This window comes from Saccostrea cucullata, unplaced genomic scaffold (assembly GCF_032062105.1).
Source record: "Saccostrea cucullata isolate Sc308-1 unplaced genomic scaffold, CSIRO_AGI_Scuc_v1 ctg161, whole genome shotgun sequence".
NCBI lineage: Eukaryota > Metazoa > Mollusca > Bivalvia > Ostreida > Ostreidae > Saccostrea > Saccostrea cuccullata.
The window spans coordinates 550,794-571,968 of NW_026935527.1; the positions used below are offsets into that span (position 1 = coordinate 550,794).

General features: G+C 32.1%; 2 protein-coding genes across 2 annotated transcripts in view; one reads left to right on the forward strand and one right to left on the reverse strand.

Moving 5' to 3' along the window:
- Positions 1–21,175, forward strand: part of LOC134243140 (putative uncharacterized protein DDB_G0293878) — a 476,688-nt gene that overhangs the window by 363,198 nt on the left and 92,315 nt on the right. The gene's annotated exons all lie outside the window — the stretch shown is intronic.
- Positions 2,715–13,306, reverse strand: LOC134243139 (tetratricopeptide repeat protein 39C-like). The gene is made up of 14 exons (XM_062725371.1): positions 13,009–13,306; positions 11,401–11,449; positions 10,836–10,973; positions 10,094–10,607; positions 9,658–9,755; positions 8,584–8,677; positions 8,239–8,293; positions 7,953–8,005; positions 7,451–7,560; positions 6,656–6,779; positions 6,299–6,396; positions 5,881–5,985; positions 3,910–3,948; positions 2,715–3,746 (listed from the first exon to the last, which is right to left on the reverse strand). The coding sequence occupies exons 1-14, from the start codon at positions 13,158–13,160 to the stop codon at positions 3,654–3,656; spliced, it is 1,722 nt and encodes a 573-aa protein (XP_062581355.1). The 5' UTR covers positions 13,161–13,306; the 3' UTR covers positions 2,715–3,653.

Below are 21,175 nucleotides of genomic sequence, written 5' to 3' on the forward strand. Positions count from 1 at the left end.
CTTATTCTCGTGTTTAAATATTACAGTGAATAAATAAAATTTGTTTACGTTTCATTTTCCCTACACCTTGACCTACGTTTGAAATTTAATAGCTACATTTAGATATTTCTGGTACCGATTAGCTTAGAATCACCAGTTTATTCATCTTGGGTCATGGAGAAATTCAACTGAAAAGTAGGTCACTGTGACCTATTTTTGAAATCTTTTTACATAAATATTTGAAGTACAATGTACTTATAGCTAACAATTATGAAATGTAATGTCTATATAGATCTCGGGTCCTCCGAGAATATTAACTGAAAAGTAGTTCACCGTGAGATACTTTAAAAATTTTACGGCTATATCAATGAGTATATTTAAAAATATTTCTGGTTCCAATTAAAGTGCCTTAGATTTTGTAAGTTGGTGCATTTTTCGTCTACAGAGAACGTTAATGGAAAAAGTAGATCACAGTGACCTTGTAATCAAATGTTATGACAATATTCAAGTATTCCAGGTACTACATGTATATCAATCTTGTCAGTTCATGTAATTTGAAACCTAAGAATACTAGTACATGTATGTCAAGTTGTCAACATGAAAGTAGATCACAGTACTGAGTAACCTACTTTCAGAAATGAAGACAAAATCTAAAAATTTTTAAATAATAAGAGACTTAAAATTATCGAACCTTTGTCATTTGATGCATTTAGAGGTCTTGATAGTATCTTGATAGTATCTTTACTAAAACAAAGCTCACATTTACCTACTTTTAGGATCAGAATCATCAACGGCTTTGTCATGCAGTAGATGCATCTTGAGTTCTCAGAGTGTTTTAACCAAACTGGAAGTCACGATGACCTATTGCTTCTTTTAGTGGAATTTGAAGTTGTTATATTAATAAGTATACAGGATATTCAAAGGCTTTAGACAGATGTAATGGGTTGTACATTTTTTCAGAAGAGCATCTTAAAAGGCCTTTAGTTCTTTTGTTTCATAACGTTTTCGAAATAACTTAAATCCATCAAACCGCTAATTATGACCCTGCCAGATTTTGTTCTTCTATATTATATTTCTATGTAAAACTTGGCTCCAATCTTTTGTGGACCAATATTTCTTGAGATGATTTCCAAATGACCCAACCCTTTTTCACTTTTATGAAATCGAATCATCTTTACATGTACTTAGTGCCGAGTATATTTTGAAATCAAACTCTCTGTTCGTCTTTTTGTCCACAAAAACTTTGCCAATAACTTTTGAGTGGTCGGGTCTATTCCTTTCTTAATTCACGTTTATCCATTGGGAAAAAAACCTTTCTAAAAGTCCCACCAAATTGACCTACTGACCTTGACCTTGGAATTTGACCCGGTTTTACTTTACTTTTACATTTCAAACTTTAACCTTGCTCATAACTTTTAAACAGTTGGTGCTAGGGCTTTCATACTTCACAGGTTTATTCATTGTAACCTTTCAATGGGTATAAATGTTTTCGTCTTTTTGACTTGAACTTAAAGTTTGACCCACTTTTAAAAAAATGACCATGACTTTTGAACAGTTATTACCAGGGCTCTCATATTTCACACGTATCCTCCTTCCAACAAATCCTTCCTTTAGATTCCAACACTTGACCTTTGACCTTGGCTTGCATTTGAGAAGCATCAGTGTTTCACAACACATTTTATCTAGGTGTCCAATCCAGTGTATAATTCAATGCATTGTGAATTTACTGATGCATTTTTCTTAACATTTATGTAAGATGACATTCTGTATGATTAAGTGAAATGGGGTTTTCTATCTAAAAACAACATACAGCCTAAATCTGTTCTCTTTATTTTCACATCTGAGTGATTAAATTATCCTGTCAAAAAAGAAACTAGTTTAATGAATGATAAAATATGTGCAGTTTCATAAGCAAAGAAATTTAAACTACAAGAATAGAAATTCATGTATTACAACTGACATTATTGGAAAAATATAAACAAGATGTGTTTATTAGAACAGGGAATTAATTGAAAAGCATGTCAAAAACTCACAGTAGCAAACAATTCAAAGTAAAGACATCCAAATTCAATTTTTTATAAGGAAAATCAAAATGTCAATAAAAATGCAAAAATTCTTAATGAAAGGCTCAAAGTGAAAACTAACTAGATGTACACATTCAAGTTACAAATGCCACTCTGTATGACTTAGAAATTGTTACAGCATCAAATGACATAATGAGTATTACACATTAAGTCCAAATCAACAAGCTTTCCTCATTTGTTTCTAAAAAATACACAATATAACTAATGTCATTTTACAATTGTCATTACAATTATCATTTTTTGATTTTCTTTGAAGAAAATATCAAACAAATTAGAATTTTCACGTAAAACGTGAAGTGACTCAATAAAGCGCAAATATTCAAACAACAATGAAAAAATGCAAGCTACGTGTATTAAGGTTTTCACATAATTTAATTTCTTGGATTGTCATAACTTTATGAAAATATAATATTGAAAATAATTTATATTCCAAATGCTGCTTACATACATTCCATGAAAAGACAGGATGATATCTACCGCAGCACTGCTTTAGAGACTGGAGAGGTACAAAAGGGGGAAATGATTCCCTGTCAATGAAAATTGTGAATAATACCTGCATGGTTATCTGTATTATACCAGGAAACCAGACAGACCATGTCCCTAGGCCTATTTTTTTTATACTTTACAAATATATTCAATATCCAATAGTTTCACATTTCTAATCAGTGACAAGTAAAATAATCCTATTATGACAAAATTAATCACTGATTTCAAAGTAAAAAAGTTTAGTTCTTAATCAACTCCCCTTAATTAAGGTATAGATGTATTTCAAAATATCAAGTATCATGATGATTATCTTCATTATAAAAAAATTGATGGCTTACGGAGAATCTTTCAATTTACCAATATACTCATCAAAGGTCAGTTCAAAATTAAACTTACGCTATTCTGAATTTAATGGCATAGCTCCATGTGAATGGTCTTAAGTTAGACAATAATTGACAATGTAGAATCATGTCTTGTTCCTAAAGAGACCATCTTTTTCCATGCTTTCTTTAGAGCCATGACAGGACTTGCTGCATTAGCTGACGTGTACTTACTTTATGAACCAATGATATTGTAAATGTCAAATTAAATAAATACATGCAATGACATAGAACAACAACAATGTATTTGTCATCAGATTTAAACTGATTTTTATAAGTTTAATGGGGCATCAAACTTTGGCACAGTGTTGACACATAATACTAATAACTTTTTAATGATAATTGGTCTACATTTGGTCTATAAAGGAAATGGAAACATAAACAAAATATCCAACTGAAGGAAACATATTTGTTGCCTTCATGATTTTCAAACTGTTGTCAATGAGAAACAGTAGTCTATTATGTAACAACCCTGATACGAGAACACAACAGAAATTTCTATATCGACTGAAGTACTGAAAAGATCATGAAGTGGTGTGTCATTAGTGATTAGAGAATGATATTTATTTAAACTAAAAGCCACCAGATCGGATGCTCATTTTTTAAATCATTTATCTGGATTTCCTGAACATCCATTGGGATTTCCTGTACACCCAGCTGGATTTCCTGATCCTGATTTGCTCTTGAAGTGGAGATGGAGTGAGGGAAGACGGAGGTCTGTTACTCATCCCACTTTGGCACTGATTTTCAAAGCCTTCAAGGCATTATTCACTCTCACTGTTAATCTATTCTCAAAATCATATTCTTTGTAATTATCCTAAAATAATATAGATATGACATTGTTAATTGATTTTCGCCTTGAAATATAATTATGAAATATTTTTATTGATGGAATAGCTTGACATGTTCTGTCTCTGACAATAATATGAAGCTGAGAATAAGACAGAATGTACCCCAGTTACTGAATGGATGAATCTTACCTTTATCTGTTGTAACAGTTGTTTTGCTTTTCCAGCAGTCTGAAATGTTCATTGCATTTTTATATAAATGAGTACTAAAAGAATAAGCTTATGAAATTTTAACAATTAATGCACTGAAAATGAAAATTTGATCAATTATTGCATTGAATATATTTACCACAAGCACTTGATGTTTTAAACCTTTCTCTTTTGATGACATATCCCCTTATAATATGTATATGGGGAATATACTGTAGAGGTACTTTTTTCCGCGTGGTATTAATTTACGCTATGTACGCCGTCACAAGTTGTCTGCAGAAATTTATCCCATCATACTCAAAATACTTGTAGGGATTACAAGGAGTGATCATAAAGTTCGCGAACTAATTTAATAACTTCCATAAAAAAAATAATATTTGGTTTCAATGTTGATTATATTTTAAATCAGTCCTCTCCGATTTCAATGAATATCTGCTACTGTTCTACTCATGCATGAATCATGTGATATAGGCGGTCACGTGACCCCCTTCCTTGCGTTCTGTAACAAAAGCCGAAATATTTTTCTGAGTTTTATATTTCTTTCCATGTAAGTTAATTTTTATAACAAGAACAGTTCATTTGTAAGAAATGGTCAAATCTCAGACACAGAATGGGTGGATAAGAATATCTTGTCCAAAAAATAAGCATGGCGACCATCAAAACCCAAATCTTCTGTCTCGGGAGAGATGTTTATTCAAGATGGATAGAGAATGGGTGCCTCCTTTTTATGATATCTAATATGTTTAAAATCTAAAGTAAACGATATCTTAGGTATTTAATAATGATATTACCGGTATTGTTAAGATGTTCAACTATTTTCCAGAGTGTAAATTAGAGGTCTTTGATAGCAAATTGCGTAATTAAAAACACATCTCTTTTCAAACTTGCTTTCACTGGGCAACATAACAAATATCATTTTTGAACATATACCTTCCTTCACTAAAACGATTAATCCAATCATTTATTGAATTTATAGGAAGTCTTTTGTCTTAATAAACTGTGTACTGTTAGTTATCCAGGTTCAATCAAGGGTGTACGGGGATTTACCCCGGGTTTTATTCCATACATCCTGAGGCCGAAAGGTGTATGGAATAAAACCCGGGGTAAATCACCTTACTCTCTTGATTGGACCTGGATAACGAATTTATTTCCTATGTTCCCATAAAAATTCTTTGTAAACAGAGTCTAATCATTTGTGTCTCAATCTATCAATACGTACTATAATGCATCGTGACGTCATGTTATTTGCTTTTTATCATAGAGAAACTATGCATTGTGATGTCACATTTTTTACCTCCGGCTGAAGTCGGGTGTACAGAAATTTACAACTGACTCTGCAACCAATCAAAGCTCGTGTTACAAGCTAGATAGGAAATAAAAATTCTTATATGCTACTGCAAAGGAATTTCTAAGATATATCATCAAATTTTGCAGTTGTTCGTTGAACGAGTACGACTGAGAAATCCATTTTTTGTCACAAATGACCTACATAGTGACGTCATTTTTACATTGTGACGTCACAAACAAGGAGCAAAACTTAATTCAGCATATGCTATTTATAGAACTTGTGTATGGCTATGTGCACACCAAATCTTTTTCTAATCTAAATTGAGGTTTTGTAGATATAAAGATAGTTCGCAAACTTTTTGATCACCCCTGGTATTGTGAGAGTCTAAGAAATCTGCGTAATTTTCTACCCGCGGATTAAAAAGAAATAGAGATTCCGCGGATTTATGACCCCCGTGGAAAATAGTACGTCTACAGTATTCATCAATGAAAATGTCAAGAGCCTGTGATATTTACATAACATAAGTGCTGAAGATTGTACTTAAAGTTCAGGTATGTTTTAAAAATATATACTGGTACTGGTTTATTTTCTTAATGCAAAAAAAGTGTGATTGTTTTCTTGTCTACATCTTACACAAGAAAAGATTTGTACATTCTATTGTTTACCTCAGGCTTTCTCATGTAAATAGAAGCAAGCTCAAAGCTGGCAAAAGCCGGGACATGTTGGTCTTCCTTCATTCCTTGTTGTCGAGCTATGGCCTCCTCTAAACACTAAACAAGAAAATCAATTGTTAATCAAAAACTTAGCAATGAGAAGAAAAGTAAAGGACAAGTGGGAAATCCGTTTCCAAGGAGATTTTACTTATATATACTATTCACACATAAGTATGATTGTTAATTTTCTACATACTTTGTAATTGCAAGCACTGAGAGAATAGCGATACATTCTGCCTCGCATGGTATGAAATTTACTAACCAGGTATCATCCCGTACCCTGTCACTTAAAAACTATGTAACTAATAATATTGTCTTCAAACTCACCTGTAAGGAACTTTAAAATCCCCGATACTGTCCTCACACTCACCTGTATTGCCATTTCTAGTTCTCCAAGCTCTTTGTACACAGCTCCTTCTATCAAACATTTGACATGATAGACCTTTGAATCTGTTTGCATGTCACAAACTGAAAAAAAATAAAGAAGAAATTACAAATATATATATTTTTAATTTACAACCTTGTTGCACCACTTAACTCTACCTTAACTGAAGCCAGTTTCCATCTATCAAAATGCATTGTATCGAAAATAACCGTATAGAGACAAAATTATTCAATACATATCAAACCATGAAAGAGGGGTATCGTTTCACCAGTATTATTTCTTGTATTCTATGCTTTCCCCTTATGACTTAAGTCATTGAAATATAACAGATTAACTTTGTACCTGTGAGATAGGGTTGAAGTTCATCTGGAGTGCAGGTGGGTAGAGCATGCCAGAGAAATATCAGCTCCATACATAGCAGACGACAGTACTCCTGACTTGGGGCTGCCTTCTTGAACTTCTCAGCCTTTTAAATATAAAACAAGGTATTAATAAACTTCCTCATTAGTCAGTATCCAGCTTATAAATCAAAACAATGCCATGAAAAAAAAACAAGAGGGACTGGGCTCACAAAGCTCATCTGAGTTACTATAATGGCCTTATACTGTTCTTTGTCAGCAGTTTTTCCCAATACATTCCTAAGTAAACTTTTATTGGCCATTGCAGTACCATCCCCCCAACCCCCACCCTCAGTCATTATTCCGAATCTGAATCTACAAACCTGAGGATGCTTCTAATTTAATGTGACTAATCATAGCTTTGTAATTTTTGAGGAGAAATTTTTTAAAGAAGTTTTCCTATACATTCCAGACCTATGTTTAGTTTTAATCACCTATTGTTGCTCAAACCTACCCAAAGGGGTAAAAATTTTAATAAAATCGAATCTACACTACCTGAGGATTTTCCTGGTCCTGTGGTTTTTGAAGAAATGACTTTCAAGAAATCCCATTAAAATTATCTTAATTCTTAATATCCGCCCCTTGGAAGAGGCCTGGTCTTCATTCAACAAACCTGAATCCCCTTCCCTCAAGAATGTTTTGTGGCAATATTGGTGAAGCTAGTGGCTCCACAATGTGAAAAGTTACAGACCGATGGATGCACGACAAATTGTGATCAGAACCTAAAAGCTACACTTACCCTCCTTGAAACATAGGCTTCGATTTGATTGTTTTTCTTTTTGAGCAGACCTGGTACTTCTTTGAGTATGTCATGAGCTCCCTTTATATCACCCATTGCTCCCAAGGACACTAAAACAAGCATACATAATCAATCTCAAGCACATGTGGCAATCACCGAAAATTTACACAATTTGTTTTAAAAACATATGTAAAAAAAAAAACCCCATAAAACTAAGATTTCCAATGTGTTTTACAACAGTTTCCATTCTTTTGATTAAAACTTCATTTCAAATGCTTTAACAAATTTTAAGTTAAATTTCTTTTCTATTGGTTAAGAATTGTGATTTAATATTACAATGTAAATGATTTACAAGTGGAATTTTTGAGTCAACATATTAAATTGAAGTAAGTTTTAATATCAAGTAATCAATAGAAATTCATTTCAATTTAGAGTTGCAAGTTTAAAATATGATTTAAACAGTGATTAATTCCACCACAATGTGAGATATGACAGTACTCACCTCCCATAAGATATGTATAGTAACATTTGGACCACTTTGTCTCTTCCTTTAATCTAAAAATGGAACAAAACATATGTAGTGAGCCTGTATTTCAACAGCCTTATTTTCAAAAGTATAGAGGTCAGCTTTCTCAGCTTCATGTATCAGCAGGTGAAAGATTTTTACTGGTACCATTTAAATATGTTTGGGAACTCCACAGCTGTATCAAATTACAGGTATTTGACAAACTGTTGCTCATATTTCAAGGACAATTTAACAAAAAAATTATTAAATTAAATATGTTTACCTTGTGAATGCTTGTAGACTTTCTCTCCACTGTAATTTCATTATATTAACCCAACCTAATAAAATAAATTACAAAATAAAATTGGCATTTATAATTTGGGTCCAGAGTCTTTAAAACTTTTAAAATAATCAATTTATTTCTTACATATACAAATGTTTTCATTACATTTCATATCTCTGATTTCATATTCTTCTTCTTATAAGCTATAGATCAATTTACAGGATCCAAAAAGAAACATTTTAGTGCTCTCTTACTTTATAAGTTCTATTTCCCATTAAGTTTTGATATTTACCTTCTTAATATTGAAACAATTAAGTTAATTTCCTGTTAATCTTTGATATTTACCTATTTCATATTGACACATGAGTTCTATTTCCCTTTGACCTTTTGCTGCCTCTAATGCTTTTTGATAGGACTCCAATGATTTGTCTGTTTGTTTCTAGTAAAAACATTGAAATATTCCATAATAGTACACTGTCAAATACACTTATAAATAACAAAATTGTTTAAATCTTAGCTATGTATATTTAGTAGTGTTGGCAACGAGTACCCGGTTAATCGGTTAACCGTCGAACGATGCGAGTATCGGTTAGTAAAACTGCTATTCGGTTACTCGGATAAAATGCATCTTATATGGTAAAAAACTAAAAATTAAAATGTTAATTTGTATATAAGCGTACAAATCAACATTTCTCTAATTTTCTTTACCGTTAGACTTAATGATCTATGGTTTTACTAATACGATTGATTGGTTTTCACATTTAATTGATAGCTTTGATTGCCAGCAGGTTATACACGTTTTGAAGACCCAAGTTATAATTACCTCATTTAATAATTTAACAGCATGCCGCCAAAGACATGTATAGCTTGGAATTATTTAAAAAAAACAGCTGATTCCATACCTGTAAAATGTAATTAATGTGAATTGGGGTTATCGTGACTTCAAATTTCTAAATAATTAGTCTCCTTGGTCGTGACACATATTGGGGGTTGAAAAAGTAAAACTGATGAACGCCATTGTAAAATAGCGTGAAACATTGAATATTTTTCTTCTGATTTAATTAATTTTTGTGATCATAATTATATCTAAAATTCAAGATATTGCGTGCGTGTTTTTTTAAAGTTTATAAATAAAGTTACATGTATTCACAATACTTTTGTGTTTTATAAGAGCCGATGAGTGAAAGATGAGATAAATGATACATATGAATAAATCATCCGAGTAACCGGGTACTCGATCGGAAGATAAAGCGAGTACCCGGTTACTAAAAATCATCCGATTTGCCAACACTAATATTTAGCTATGGGTGTTAGTGATTTATTATTCTTTTAGAATTGGTAACTTTAAATTAAAGATAATACAGGTCTTTGCATTGTATATAAATCTGTCTTTCATGAAGACAACAAATGAAGGATTACCCTGAGTCTGTGTATCCTCCCACGAAAGAATAGAAATAAAGAAGACTGCTGGAATTCTGTCTCTTTCTCTTCTATAATTCTCTCCGCATCTTCTGTCCCTGATTAAAAAAAAATAAGTCTCATCAGGCTAATTAGATTCAAAATTATTTTTCTCTGCATATCAAAATTTTCAAATTTATTCAAAGTTGTTCTTTAAGAATGCCTAATGGTGAGGAAAAGTACTGGTACTAAAATATTGTATGTACATGTGTACGGTGTATATATCAATGTTCTTATAAACTCTCTTGGTTCTACATTTGAATATCTGAAAAACACTACCTTAAACCCCAGGAAGAAAATTGCTCGAAACATTTCATTCATTAAATTATTCAGATCATAACAATAATTTGTTATTTGACATTTAAACAATACTTGATGTTGTTCAAACGATTTTTACCTGCACTATAATCGTTAGCTCCATCCAATGCAAAGAATGGCCGTAGTACAGTGTGGTACCACAGCAGGCCTAGTGTGGCAAGAGGTGCTTTCATATCTTTACTGTGACTAGAGTAATCTAATGCTGCAAGCCCTGCATCCCGGTCACCCTCAAACCCAAACAGTTCAATCAATTTTAGAATCTTAGGGGGGACCATTGATATACAAATCTGGAATGTTCCGTATCCAAAACTAACCGCCCCCTGGAGGCGGTCTAGAAGTTCCTGAGGCATTTCGTTGTCATTTCCATCCACTGGTCCATTCTCTGACTGACGTAACTTGGCATTTCTCATCTGGAGTTGCATGACATCTTTGTACAATTTCTCGTAGATTTTCCAGGCTTTGCGGAGGTACCAGCCACCTTTGATGTAGCTAGGAATGTCTTGATTGGTGAACACTAATATTGCCTGATAGAGTAAAGAGTCAGCTACTATCACCTGTCTTTGAATCTTTTCATCAATGCTGATTTGTCCCTCCTGAAAAATGTTTTTTTTTATTATTGTGTTTAAGAGTTATCAGTTTATAATTTATTCTGTATTTTACTTCACAAAAGAATAAATAAAATTGTATATGTTAGTCAATTTTTCTTAATTCTTTTTTCCTACCAGTCAGTAAAATTCTTTAAAAAAAACTATTAATAAATTATATTTCTTGACTTCTTCCTTACACATTAACTCTGCCTTTTGCATGCAAAACATATTTACCACTCTCTTTTTCTTGGACTTGAATCTGTTTTTGATTGACTTCAACACTCCTGAATCAGTATCACACAATTTTTCAGTTTCTTGTAAAACTTTCAAAGCTTCGTCTAGCTTTTCCTCCTCAAAAGACATAAGAGCTTGCTACAAAAAGAAAATAATTTGAAAAGCACATACATGTACACAATATAAAAAAATTACCTGTTTCAGAAAACTCTAAAGTACAAATTCAATACATGTATTTCTTTTACATTGGTAATTTAAAAATGTGCACAGATGACAATGTCTATAATGTATCATCAAGAGACTCAATAAATAGAACAGATGCTGATATATCCATATGCACTGTGTAAATGCTATTTTATCTTCCACATAAGACTGACAGTCCAACTGAGGAACATTGGGAGTGTTTCATAAATATAAATCACAATGTATTAAATAATTTTAATCCAAACTGTGTTCAATTAAAAAATATTTTGTGTATATTTAACACAGTCATTTTTTACGTAAAGTGTATCTACACATGTATTAACGATATAAATCTCAATTTTTTATTGAAATTATTACTTACCATGAAAAATACAAAACTGTATCCTGAATTCATCAAGTAACTGTCATTCCTATTAATGAAATATTTCATGGAGTTTAATTAAGATTTATTTTTAAATGAATTCATTGTGAGAGCAGGTAGCTCTTATAGCAATACCTGGACAAATAAAAATATATATATACAGTAATTGATACAATTATAATACTTTATTTAAAGAAAATGGTCAGATAGGTGCATTGAACCATGCTGTTCTTTTTCAGGCCCTCTAATTAAAAACATCTAATAAATAATATGTATGTACCAGTAAAGTAACAATATATTGCAGCATATAATAGTCGATTCAAATGATTTTTTTTTTCGCAGTAACTTCTGGACTCACAATCATGCAAATGCTACAAACTACAATGTCTGTTCTTCAGGTGACAAAATGCTCTCCTTTCAATTGATACTGCATATACTGGTAGTTTTTTTTTTTTATTTAAAATGCTCTTATTTTGCTTTTTTCAGACTCTGTTATGGAAATCCGAAATGCAACAGACCAGGGATGTGAGATTTTATCAGTATACTGGTATAACGCGATTTTTTTATTGCATGATACCTATCGTGATACGGAGACTGAAATACCGATATTTAGCTACATATTATAAAGTCCAAAAATTTATTTATTTATTTGTTCAATTTTTTAAATTACAATTACAGAAAGTCTAAAAAAGTTGAAAAAGCTTAAAAGAACGGCATCTTAGCATCCAAACGTGCATAATATTATGTACTACATAAAATTTCAAATGAGTAAATATTTATTTTTCAGACATATTTTTAAGAAAAATACTGAGTATTCATTTAAAAAAATTAAAAGTATAAAACAGATCACCAACACTTCGTGAGAATGCAGCAGTAAATTTATTTTGCTGACCGGTTTCGACCTGTGACGGTTGTCATCAGAACTTTTAAGTTTATAACTTTAGTTACAGACCCTATTGAATACCTTTCGGTATCCACACATGAGAATCTTCCGCAATTTTAACCTCAAGGTGTTGGTCTCCAGCTTTTCTTTGTTTTGTATTTAAAAAAATTTTTTTAAATGCTTGTAAAAACCAGAACATCATGATATAATTGTGATATTTTGGGGAAAAAATCGTGGTATATCACAACACAAAATTTTTGGCGATATAACCCATCCCTACAATAGACATTTCTTTTTTTCGATATGTAAATTGACATACTCAGGAAGGAATTGCAGTTACAATAAAACAAAGATGGAGTTGTAAAAATTATGATGAATAGGATGTTTATATTATGAATAACCTGATAAGTTGATAACCAAGGAAATATCAAAAGAACTGACTCATTGGACATGATATTGCATTGGATGACCACATTTATGCTTTTCTGGATTCATTTATTCAAAGCTTTGGCTAATACATTTTAATCATCTTCATTTAAAGCTTAATAGAAATTAACTCTACTTGTCCTTGTCCTTTATTCAAAAAAATGATTACACAATCCCCCGATTATGAAAATTAACGTCGGGATCGGAAAACTCGACTGAAGTTTTTTTTTTTCCTCACAAAGCAATTTATGATTCTAATTATCTTTTTTTTAATTTTGAAATGTTCAAATGATACATACTTGTATTTTTCGAATAAAGCGCTGGCTTCATCAAAACCATTATTCAGCAACATTGAGATACCATTCAATGCCATTTCTGACTCGTCCATTCCAGCAAGGGTGTCCTCGCTTTCGGAACTGGTCAGTTCGGGAATCACTGAATTTGTTGCCATCTTTTCAATTCTAGATTGTGCTCACGGTGACAAAATATCGATCGCTCATCTCTTTTTCTCACGACAGCAACATGAACCTTGACTTCTGTTTGGGGTTGCCACCGTTCTTACGCACTTCCGGATAAAAGGGCATTCCCAGATGAAATCCCGAGCCCGAGAAAATAGGGAACCCGAAAGAGCACACACACAAATATCATATTATCGAAAAAAAAAAATGATTTCCTATCGACCTAGCACTTCACATACGCCATTTTAGTATTTCTAGGAATTCCTGTATTTTATAGCGAAACAAAGAATTTATCTAACTTATTTCCACAAAATGTTTTATGTTTTTCTGTTTGTGCCAATAAAATATTTGTATGTTGTATTTGCACATAAAAATATCACTTGAGAGAGTGTGATTAGAACAGATGACACTAGGGACATAATTATCATGGAACTAATTATATTTTTAAAAGAAAGAATCGATGAATCAACCAATAAATCAAGCTTTGACTTTGCATGTACTTCTTATGTATCATATACGAGTGTTGGTAAAATGGGTAGGCAAACCCGGGCCGGGGCAAATTAAAAGCCGGGGCAAATCGAGATTTTTCAATTTTTTGTCTTAATACTTTATCGATCGAGCTGAAATTTTCAGAATCTATTAAATATATGATTATTTATATTCGCTGTTAAAATTGTCCTGAAATACTTTATACTGTAGATTTTATCGGCGATTATTGATTTTCAAGTTGGTAAAATCTCACAATTTACGTTTTCAGACATATGCTGCATAAAGTCCATAAAGTTATGAATAATTCTGGTGTTTAAGAATATATATTAACAATAAATTAATATTTCTTCATTGTTTATTGTAATATTAACGTAAAATACGTGTTTTAAGAAAAACTTAGTCTCGTTCAACCAGACCCTCGGCTGTCTCCGTAAATCTCCGACCACCCAGAGCGGCGGGTCGGAGTTTACGGAGACAGCCGAGCGTCTGGGTGAACGAGACTAAGAAAAACTGGGTCATTAAAACTGGATACGAACACCCGGGAAAAACCTGAAAATTCCGGAATTGTTGTAGTAAATTTATTTTCAAAGTAAATTTTCAAACTGTTCATTTTAATTAATAAATAAAAATGCTGTTATGAGAATATTTTCATGTGGTTAGAGCTGGGCAATGTCACAAAAGTGATAGCTAACATCCTCCAATACAAACAATTGGCCTTAATCACTGTTAATTATTTCGGAATTTTCGGGTTTGCCCCGGGTGATCGGATCCGGTTTTAATGACCCGGTTTTTCTGAAAATGTGCATATTCTGCATACTTATTGCTTTTATGATGTAAAACTAATTATATTTCGTTAATATATAGTGTAAATTATTGGAAAAGTCCACAATTGTGATGGTTTAATGAATCGTAATTCAAAAATACCGTAAAATGTCGTATTGATTTTGCCTACCCATTTTACCAACCTGCAAATGAACAATCACCCAGAAAATCTGAAATATTGCGTATATTTGGGTGATAGTAACAGCGAATACAAAAGAACATTCAAAAAACATAATCTGAAAATTTCAGATTAATTGGTGGAGTCTTAGCGGAGATATTTGAAAAACCTAGATCTGCCCCGGCTTTTAATTTGCCCCGGCCCGGCACTAGTGTAATTTTACTGGAAAGTCCTATCTTTATATTAAGTTTTAAAGCAAATAGAAAGATCCTTTTTACGTTTAGTTTAAAAGAATATTTACCATGTATGAATTTAAAAAAAATTTCATTGTTATCTGATATGAAAATGGGACTATTAATGCAACATTTTTTAAAAATATTATTATTAAAAGTTTGATTGGATCTCTCACTTCTCATCAGTACAGTAACAGCTGCGTAAAACAGAATCAATGCTTGAATACTGTGATTGTCTTTTTGGAATTCTATTCAATTTGTATGAATGAATCCTAAAGAATATTTGATCCTCTGGTAACTAGCAAAGAAAAGAACTGCAATGTTTAAAGAAAATAACAAAATTTATCAAAATTATAGTTTTGTTTCGTTTTTGTGTTTATGAAATAATATTTTTTTTTAAGTTTCATATTTTTTTACTAGTATTAATGAATAATTAAAAAATGAAGACAAAATTGATTTGATTTAGAGGGGATGTCAAGGGTCACCGAACCGGTAGGTTGTGTTTTACATTGGCTCCGGTGTGTATTCATAATTTTGTCATCTTTTAATAATTTAAGAACTTTCTAAGTCCAATAGTCAAGTACCTAAAGAACTCTGAAAAGATGACCTATGTTTACAGTGCGTTTTAAGTATAATTTAGAGGTTGTTTGCAGAAATTAAAAGTTGAACAGTTCGATGAGTACCTACTCAGTTCAGCCATAGCCATTGCCATTGTTGTATAGCCTTGCATATGTCAATTTACACGTGTGTAACTTTTATTGTGTTTCGTGTATGCAAAGTGATATCAGTATGTCTGTTGCCGACACTGCCAAAATTGTATCTGAAAGTAATGCAGTCATATACGGTGATGCAGGTAGAGGACATAATGACGGTGGTGGTGGCACATGTATTACACTGGAATCAATTCACGATGTGTTAATGCAACTTTCACATATGCAAACACACATGGATACAAAACTTTCAAATATTGAAGCTAAAAATGACAGCCTTGAAACTCGGTTAAGTGAAATTGAAAAGAAAATTGCAAGTTTTAATGAACTTAGTAATGTGGTCAGTTCTGTGAAATCTCATGTGAATATGCTCGACAGTGACGTTAAGACAGTAAGAAATGACCTAAAAGAAATAGACTGTAATATGAATGCTCTTGGAAATGTCTTTGACACTGTCAGGGAGACAGCGGAGGCAAACAAACGTGGGGTTACAGCAAACAGAAACGATATCGATAAGTGCACGCAGCTACAGAAAGTCTCTGATTTGAAGATACAGAAAGAGTTCACTGATTTAAAAGAAATTAATGCAAACCTGCAAGAAAGTGTCACTGATTTGAAGGCCCGGTCCATGAGGGATAATCTTGTGTTTACGGGAATATATGAAGAAGAAGGAGAGGATACAGAGGCCGTGTTACAAGAATTCATCAGGAGGAAGTTCCGACTACACTACGATATTTCATTTGAAAGAGTTCACCGTGTAGGAAAATGGAATGAATATCGCGAATATCCCAGAAACATCGTTGCCAAATTCACCTACTTTAAAGAGAGGGAATTAATAAGGACACGCGCCCCGCAGAAACTTAACGGCTCTAACGTATGGGTCAATGAACAGTTCCCTCCGGAAATCGAGGAGCGCAGAAAGAAATTATATCCCATCATGAGGCAGGCAAAAATGGACAGAAAGCGCGTTAAGCTAGTGAGAGATCAACTTTATATTAACGGTGAACTATATCATCTGAACAGAGACACATCTACCCAACCGGAACGGCAATCATACAGTAACGCGATCAATTCGGGAGCCTCAGCAGATCGACAGCCCACGCAACGGGAACGACCAACGTACCGTAACGCGACCAACTCAGGAGCCCCAGCTGCTCGACAACCCATGCAACAGGGACGACCACCGTACAGTAACGCGATCAGCTCGGGAGCCCCAGCTGATCGACAGGCCGCGCCGTCGACAAAAAGACCACGCTACGGATCGACGCCAGACCGACTGTAGGGACACAAAGGGGACCAGGCGGCACAGGCATTGACATTCTTATCTTTAAATGTCTGTGGACTAACTACGTAAAAAGTTGAATTATCCTGAATTTTTAAATTTTGTTTGTAAATACGATGTTTTATGTTTTACCGAGACAAAAACGGATAACACTGATGTCATAAATATACCACGGTTCGTTGTATATATGAAAAATAGATTCAATATTGCAAAAGTTAAATCAGGAGGAATTATCCTTGCAGTGAGAGAAAATTTAGTTAAATATGTTGATGTTATAACCTCAAATTGTGAATATGTATTTTGGTTTAAGTTATCGAAAGAAGTTGTACATTTACAGTCAAATATATTGTTTGGAATTACGTATATACCTCCAGAAAATACTAGATACACATCAGTTGATAGTTTTACTGACATTGAACGAGAACTGTTATTTTTTTCTAAAAATTCAGAAAATATCTGTTTATTGGGTGACTTTAATGCACGGACAGGTAAATTAAAAGACTTTGTATGCTTAGATGACTTTTTTGTAAACCATGGTATGTTGGACGAAGAAACACAAGAATCTTTAGAAGAAGTTAATGTATTGTTGAATTCAAACGTTTCACTGGAAAGAATGAATAGTGATAATATTTGCAATAATTATGGATACAAATTGATTGAATTATGTAAAAATAACAACCTTTTTCTTGTAAATGGTCGAATAGGAAATAATAGGTTAACTTGTAAAGATAGTAGTACTGTTGATTATGTAATATGTAATGCATTTTTATTAAGGCAAATTAAGGAATTTGTCATACATGATCATTGTAATCTATATTCCGATGTTCATTGTCCAATAACCTTCGAACTTTTAAACGTTACATCTAAAGATATTCAAACATCTAGTCAAGTATGTGAAAAGGTAGAATCAAAACTATTCATCTGGGATCCTTCAAAGGCTACTGAATTTGAGAATAATATTAGTGAGGACACATTAAATGACGTTTTGGGAAGTATTGAAAAATTAAAAGAGAAGTCTGTAAATCAACATGATATAGATAAAATAACTAAAGATGTTTGTAACATATTTATAGATTCGGCGGGGAAGACTTTAAGACGAAGAAATCACCCACCCTTTAAGTCACAAAACAAAAATAAACCATGGTTTAATAATAGCTGCCGCACAGCCAGAAGAAATTTTCATTTGGCGAAACGCTTAAATAATAAAGAAAAGTCAACTAAATCAAAGGAGAATCTAAAGACTATGAGTAAAGAATATAAGAGAGTCATGGATAAATATATTAAGGAGTATAATAATGGAATTTCAGATAAACTTAAATCACTACAAAATGGAAAACCGAAAGAATATTGGCATATTTTAAATAGCTCAAATACAAAAAATAAAACAAGTGTTGATATAGATTCTATGTTTGATTTTTTAAAGAAAACAAATGAAAGTATTTTCACAGATGATGACATAGAATTTAACGTAGACTTAAGTAATGACAGTATCCTTAATCAGTCTATTACAGGTGAAGAAATAGAGAATGCAGTAAATAAATTAAAAACCAATAAAACGCCAGGGGGTGATTATGTTTTGAATGAGTATATGAAAACAACTATTTCAAGCTTTCTGCCGCTGTATGTAGAATTATTCAATGTTATCTTTGATAGTGGCATAATACCAGAGGACTGGTTAGTAGGATTAGTTAAACCTATTTATAAAGGTAAAGGTGATAGAAGCCAACCTGAAAATTACAGACCAATTACTTTACTTAGTTGTTTAGGAAAACTTTTTACTAGTATACTTTGTGACCGTTTAAATACTTTTGCTGATGAAGTGGAGCTAATCAATGAATTTCAAACAGGATTTAGGAAAGGTTATTCTACTACTGATAATATATTTGTGATTGATTTTTTGAGTAAATATGCCCTGAATAATAAAAAGAAATTATTTTGTGCCTTTATAGATTTTAAGCAAGCCTTTGATACGGTATGGAGACATGGTCTGTGGACTAAAATTCCACAAAGTGGTATTGATGGAAAATGTTTTAGATTTATTAGAAATATGTATAATGGTATTAAGTCAAAAGTACAAATAGGTCATCAGTTATCAGACTTTTTTATGTATAATGTTGGTGTTAGACAAGGGGAAAATTTATCACCCTTTTTATTTTCATTGTTCATTAATGACCTAGAAGATTATTTAACAAGAAATCAAATTAATGGTTTTACATGTCCTAGTCAACAAACGCAAGATGATACGTTTGTTATGTTAAAACTGTGTATACTTTTTTATGCCGATGATACGGTCTTAATGTCTGAATCTGCTTCTGATTTACAAAAGTCACTTGATGTTTTTGCTGGATACTGTGATGTATGGAAACTCCGTGTTAACATAACCAAAACAAAAGTCCTTATTTTTTCTAAAGGTCCAATGACAAAGCGTAAATTTTTATATAACGGTGTAGCTATTGAAAATGTTAAAGAATTCTGTTATCTGGGTTTATTCCTGTCAAGAAGTGGGAAGTTTAACAATGCAAAAAAACATTTAACCCAACAAGCATCAAAAGCAATGTATGGAGTCTTACGTAAAATTCGATATTTTAATTTACCAATTAATTGTCAGTTAGATTTGTTTGATAAAGTCATCAACCCAATTTTACTTTATTCGTGTGAAGTATGGGGATACGAAAATTTAGACATAATAGAAAAAGTTCACTTGAAATTTTTGAAATTTATTCTTAATCTTAAATCTAGTACTCCGAATTGTATGGTGTATGGAGAAACAGGTAGATACCCTCTGTCTATATTTATAAAATTAAGAATAGTTATGTACTGGGCAAAAATTTTAACAGCTCACGAAAGTAAGCTTACAAAAGTTATTTATTCATATTTTTATAGATGTTATAGTGATGGGTCGTTTGTACATCCATGGATAAAATGTGTACAAGACGTACTTAATTCTTGTGGATTGTCCTATGTATGGACAAGTCAATCATTTATTAGTTATAATTGGCTTAAGTCAATCATTAAAGATACCCTAAAATGTCAATTCGAACAAGAATGGAGAAGCATTGTTTATAGTTCATCCAAGTGTATTAATTATAGAATTTTTAAAACAGATTTTGGTTTAGAAAATTATCTGATGAATTTACCAAAAGATTTAAGAGTTACATTTACAAAACTTCGAACTTGTAATCACCATTTGCCAATTGAAAAGGGTAGATGGCATAATATTGACAGAAATTTAAGAATATGTACTATGTGTGATTTTAAAACTGTTGGTGATGAATATCACTATATTATGGAATGTAAGTACTTTTCAAAAGACAGAGAAATATTTTTCCCAAACAGATTTTGTAATAATCCCAACACTTTCAAATTCAATGAACCAATGAGTAGTAATAATGTAGAGATACAAAAATCATTATCACTATTTATAAAGAAAATTTTTAAAACTGTCTGTCCTTCTTGATTCCTCCGTGTGTTTTTTATAGATGACTACAGTCATTTTTTTTCACTCTTTTCGAGTTTCTTTATATTCAATGTACTTGTCTATCTCTTGACCCTTGACTGTAATATTTTTTTGCTTGTATATATGTATATATGTACCTCTTGTACCAGTGATCTGGTTTTGAGCGAATAAAGAATTGAATTGAATTGAAAATTTATTATGTTTAATTCGTCTAAAACAAATGGATATCTGAAATTATGTTTACTGTGTATACACGGACAGCTAATCTCACTGGGATTAATTAAGTAATTGATCTATTGACAGGTGTGTAGTATTATGTCATATTACATAATCAGGTACATCACAATCAGTGATCGAAATTACGCACGTGCGCTATACAAACATTGACATGGGTATCCTGGGATAATGAACTACATTTGATTCAATAGAAATAGTAAAATTTGACAATTTTACTATATAATTTTTTTTTTAAGTTGTTGAATGGGTTGAATACACCTACATCGTTTTATGAAACAATTGCTACTTTGGAAAGGTTTGCTAATTTACAAGAGAAATGTTCCGTACAATGTTTGACCTGACTGACTATGTATCTAATCAAGTAACAGAATAAAAAAATCATTAATAGAAATAGTAATATTTACATGGCCTTAACGAAGTACAAAGTTTAAAACCTTTTTTTCATTTTATGACTGCATTTGTCTTTTGAAATTCTTATATCGCGGTCGTAAATTATATCACGGAAATTTGGTGTATCGGTAACCCCTCTCTCGTTTTGTTTGGTAAAACGTTAACTTTATGGTCTTTAAAAGTAAATATATAGAATAAAAGATAAATTTACTCAATGAATAATGGCAGGTTTATATATTTTAACGCTACGCCTATTTTCTCCCAGCAAGC

Excerpts from the sequence above, each read along its gene's own strand:
- LOC134243139 (XM_062725371.1), bottom strand. The coding sequence starts at position 13,160 with ATGGCAACAAATTCAGTGATTCCCGAACTGACCAGTTCCGAAAGCGAG. Across the intron at positions 5,986-6,298 it reads AACTAGAAATGGCAATACAG|TGTTTAGAGGAGGCCATAGC; the intron begins GTGAGTGTGAGG and ends TTTCTTGTTTAG. Across the intron at positions 3,949-5,880 it reads TTTACATGAGAAAGCCTGAG|ACTGCTGGAAAAGCAAAACA; the intron begins GTAAACAATAGA and ends TGAACATTTCAG.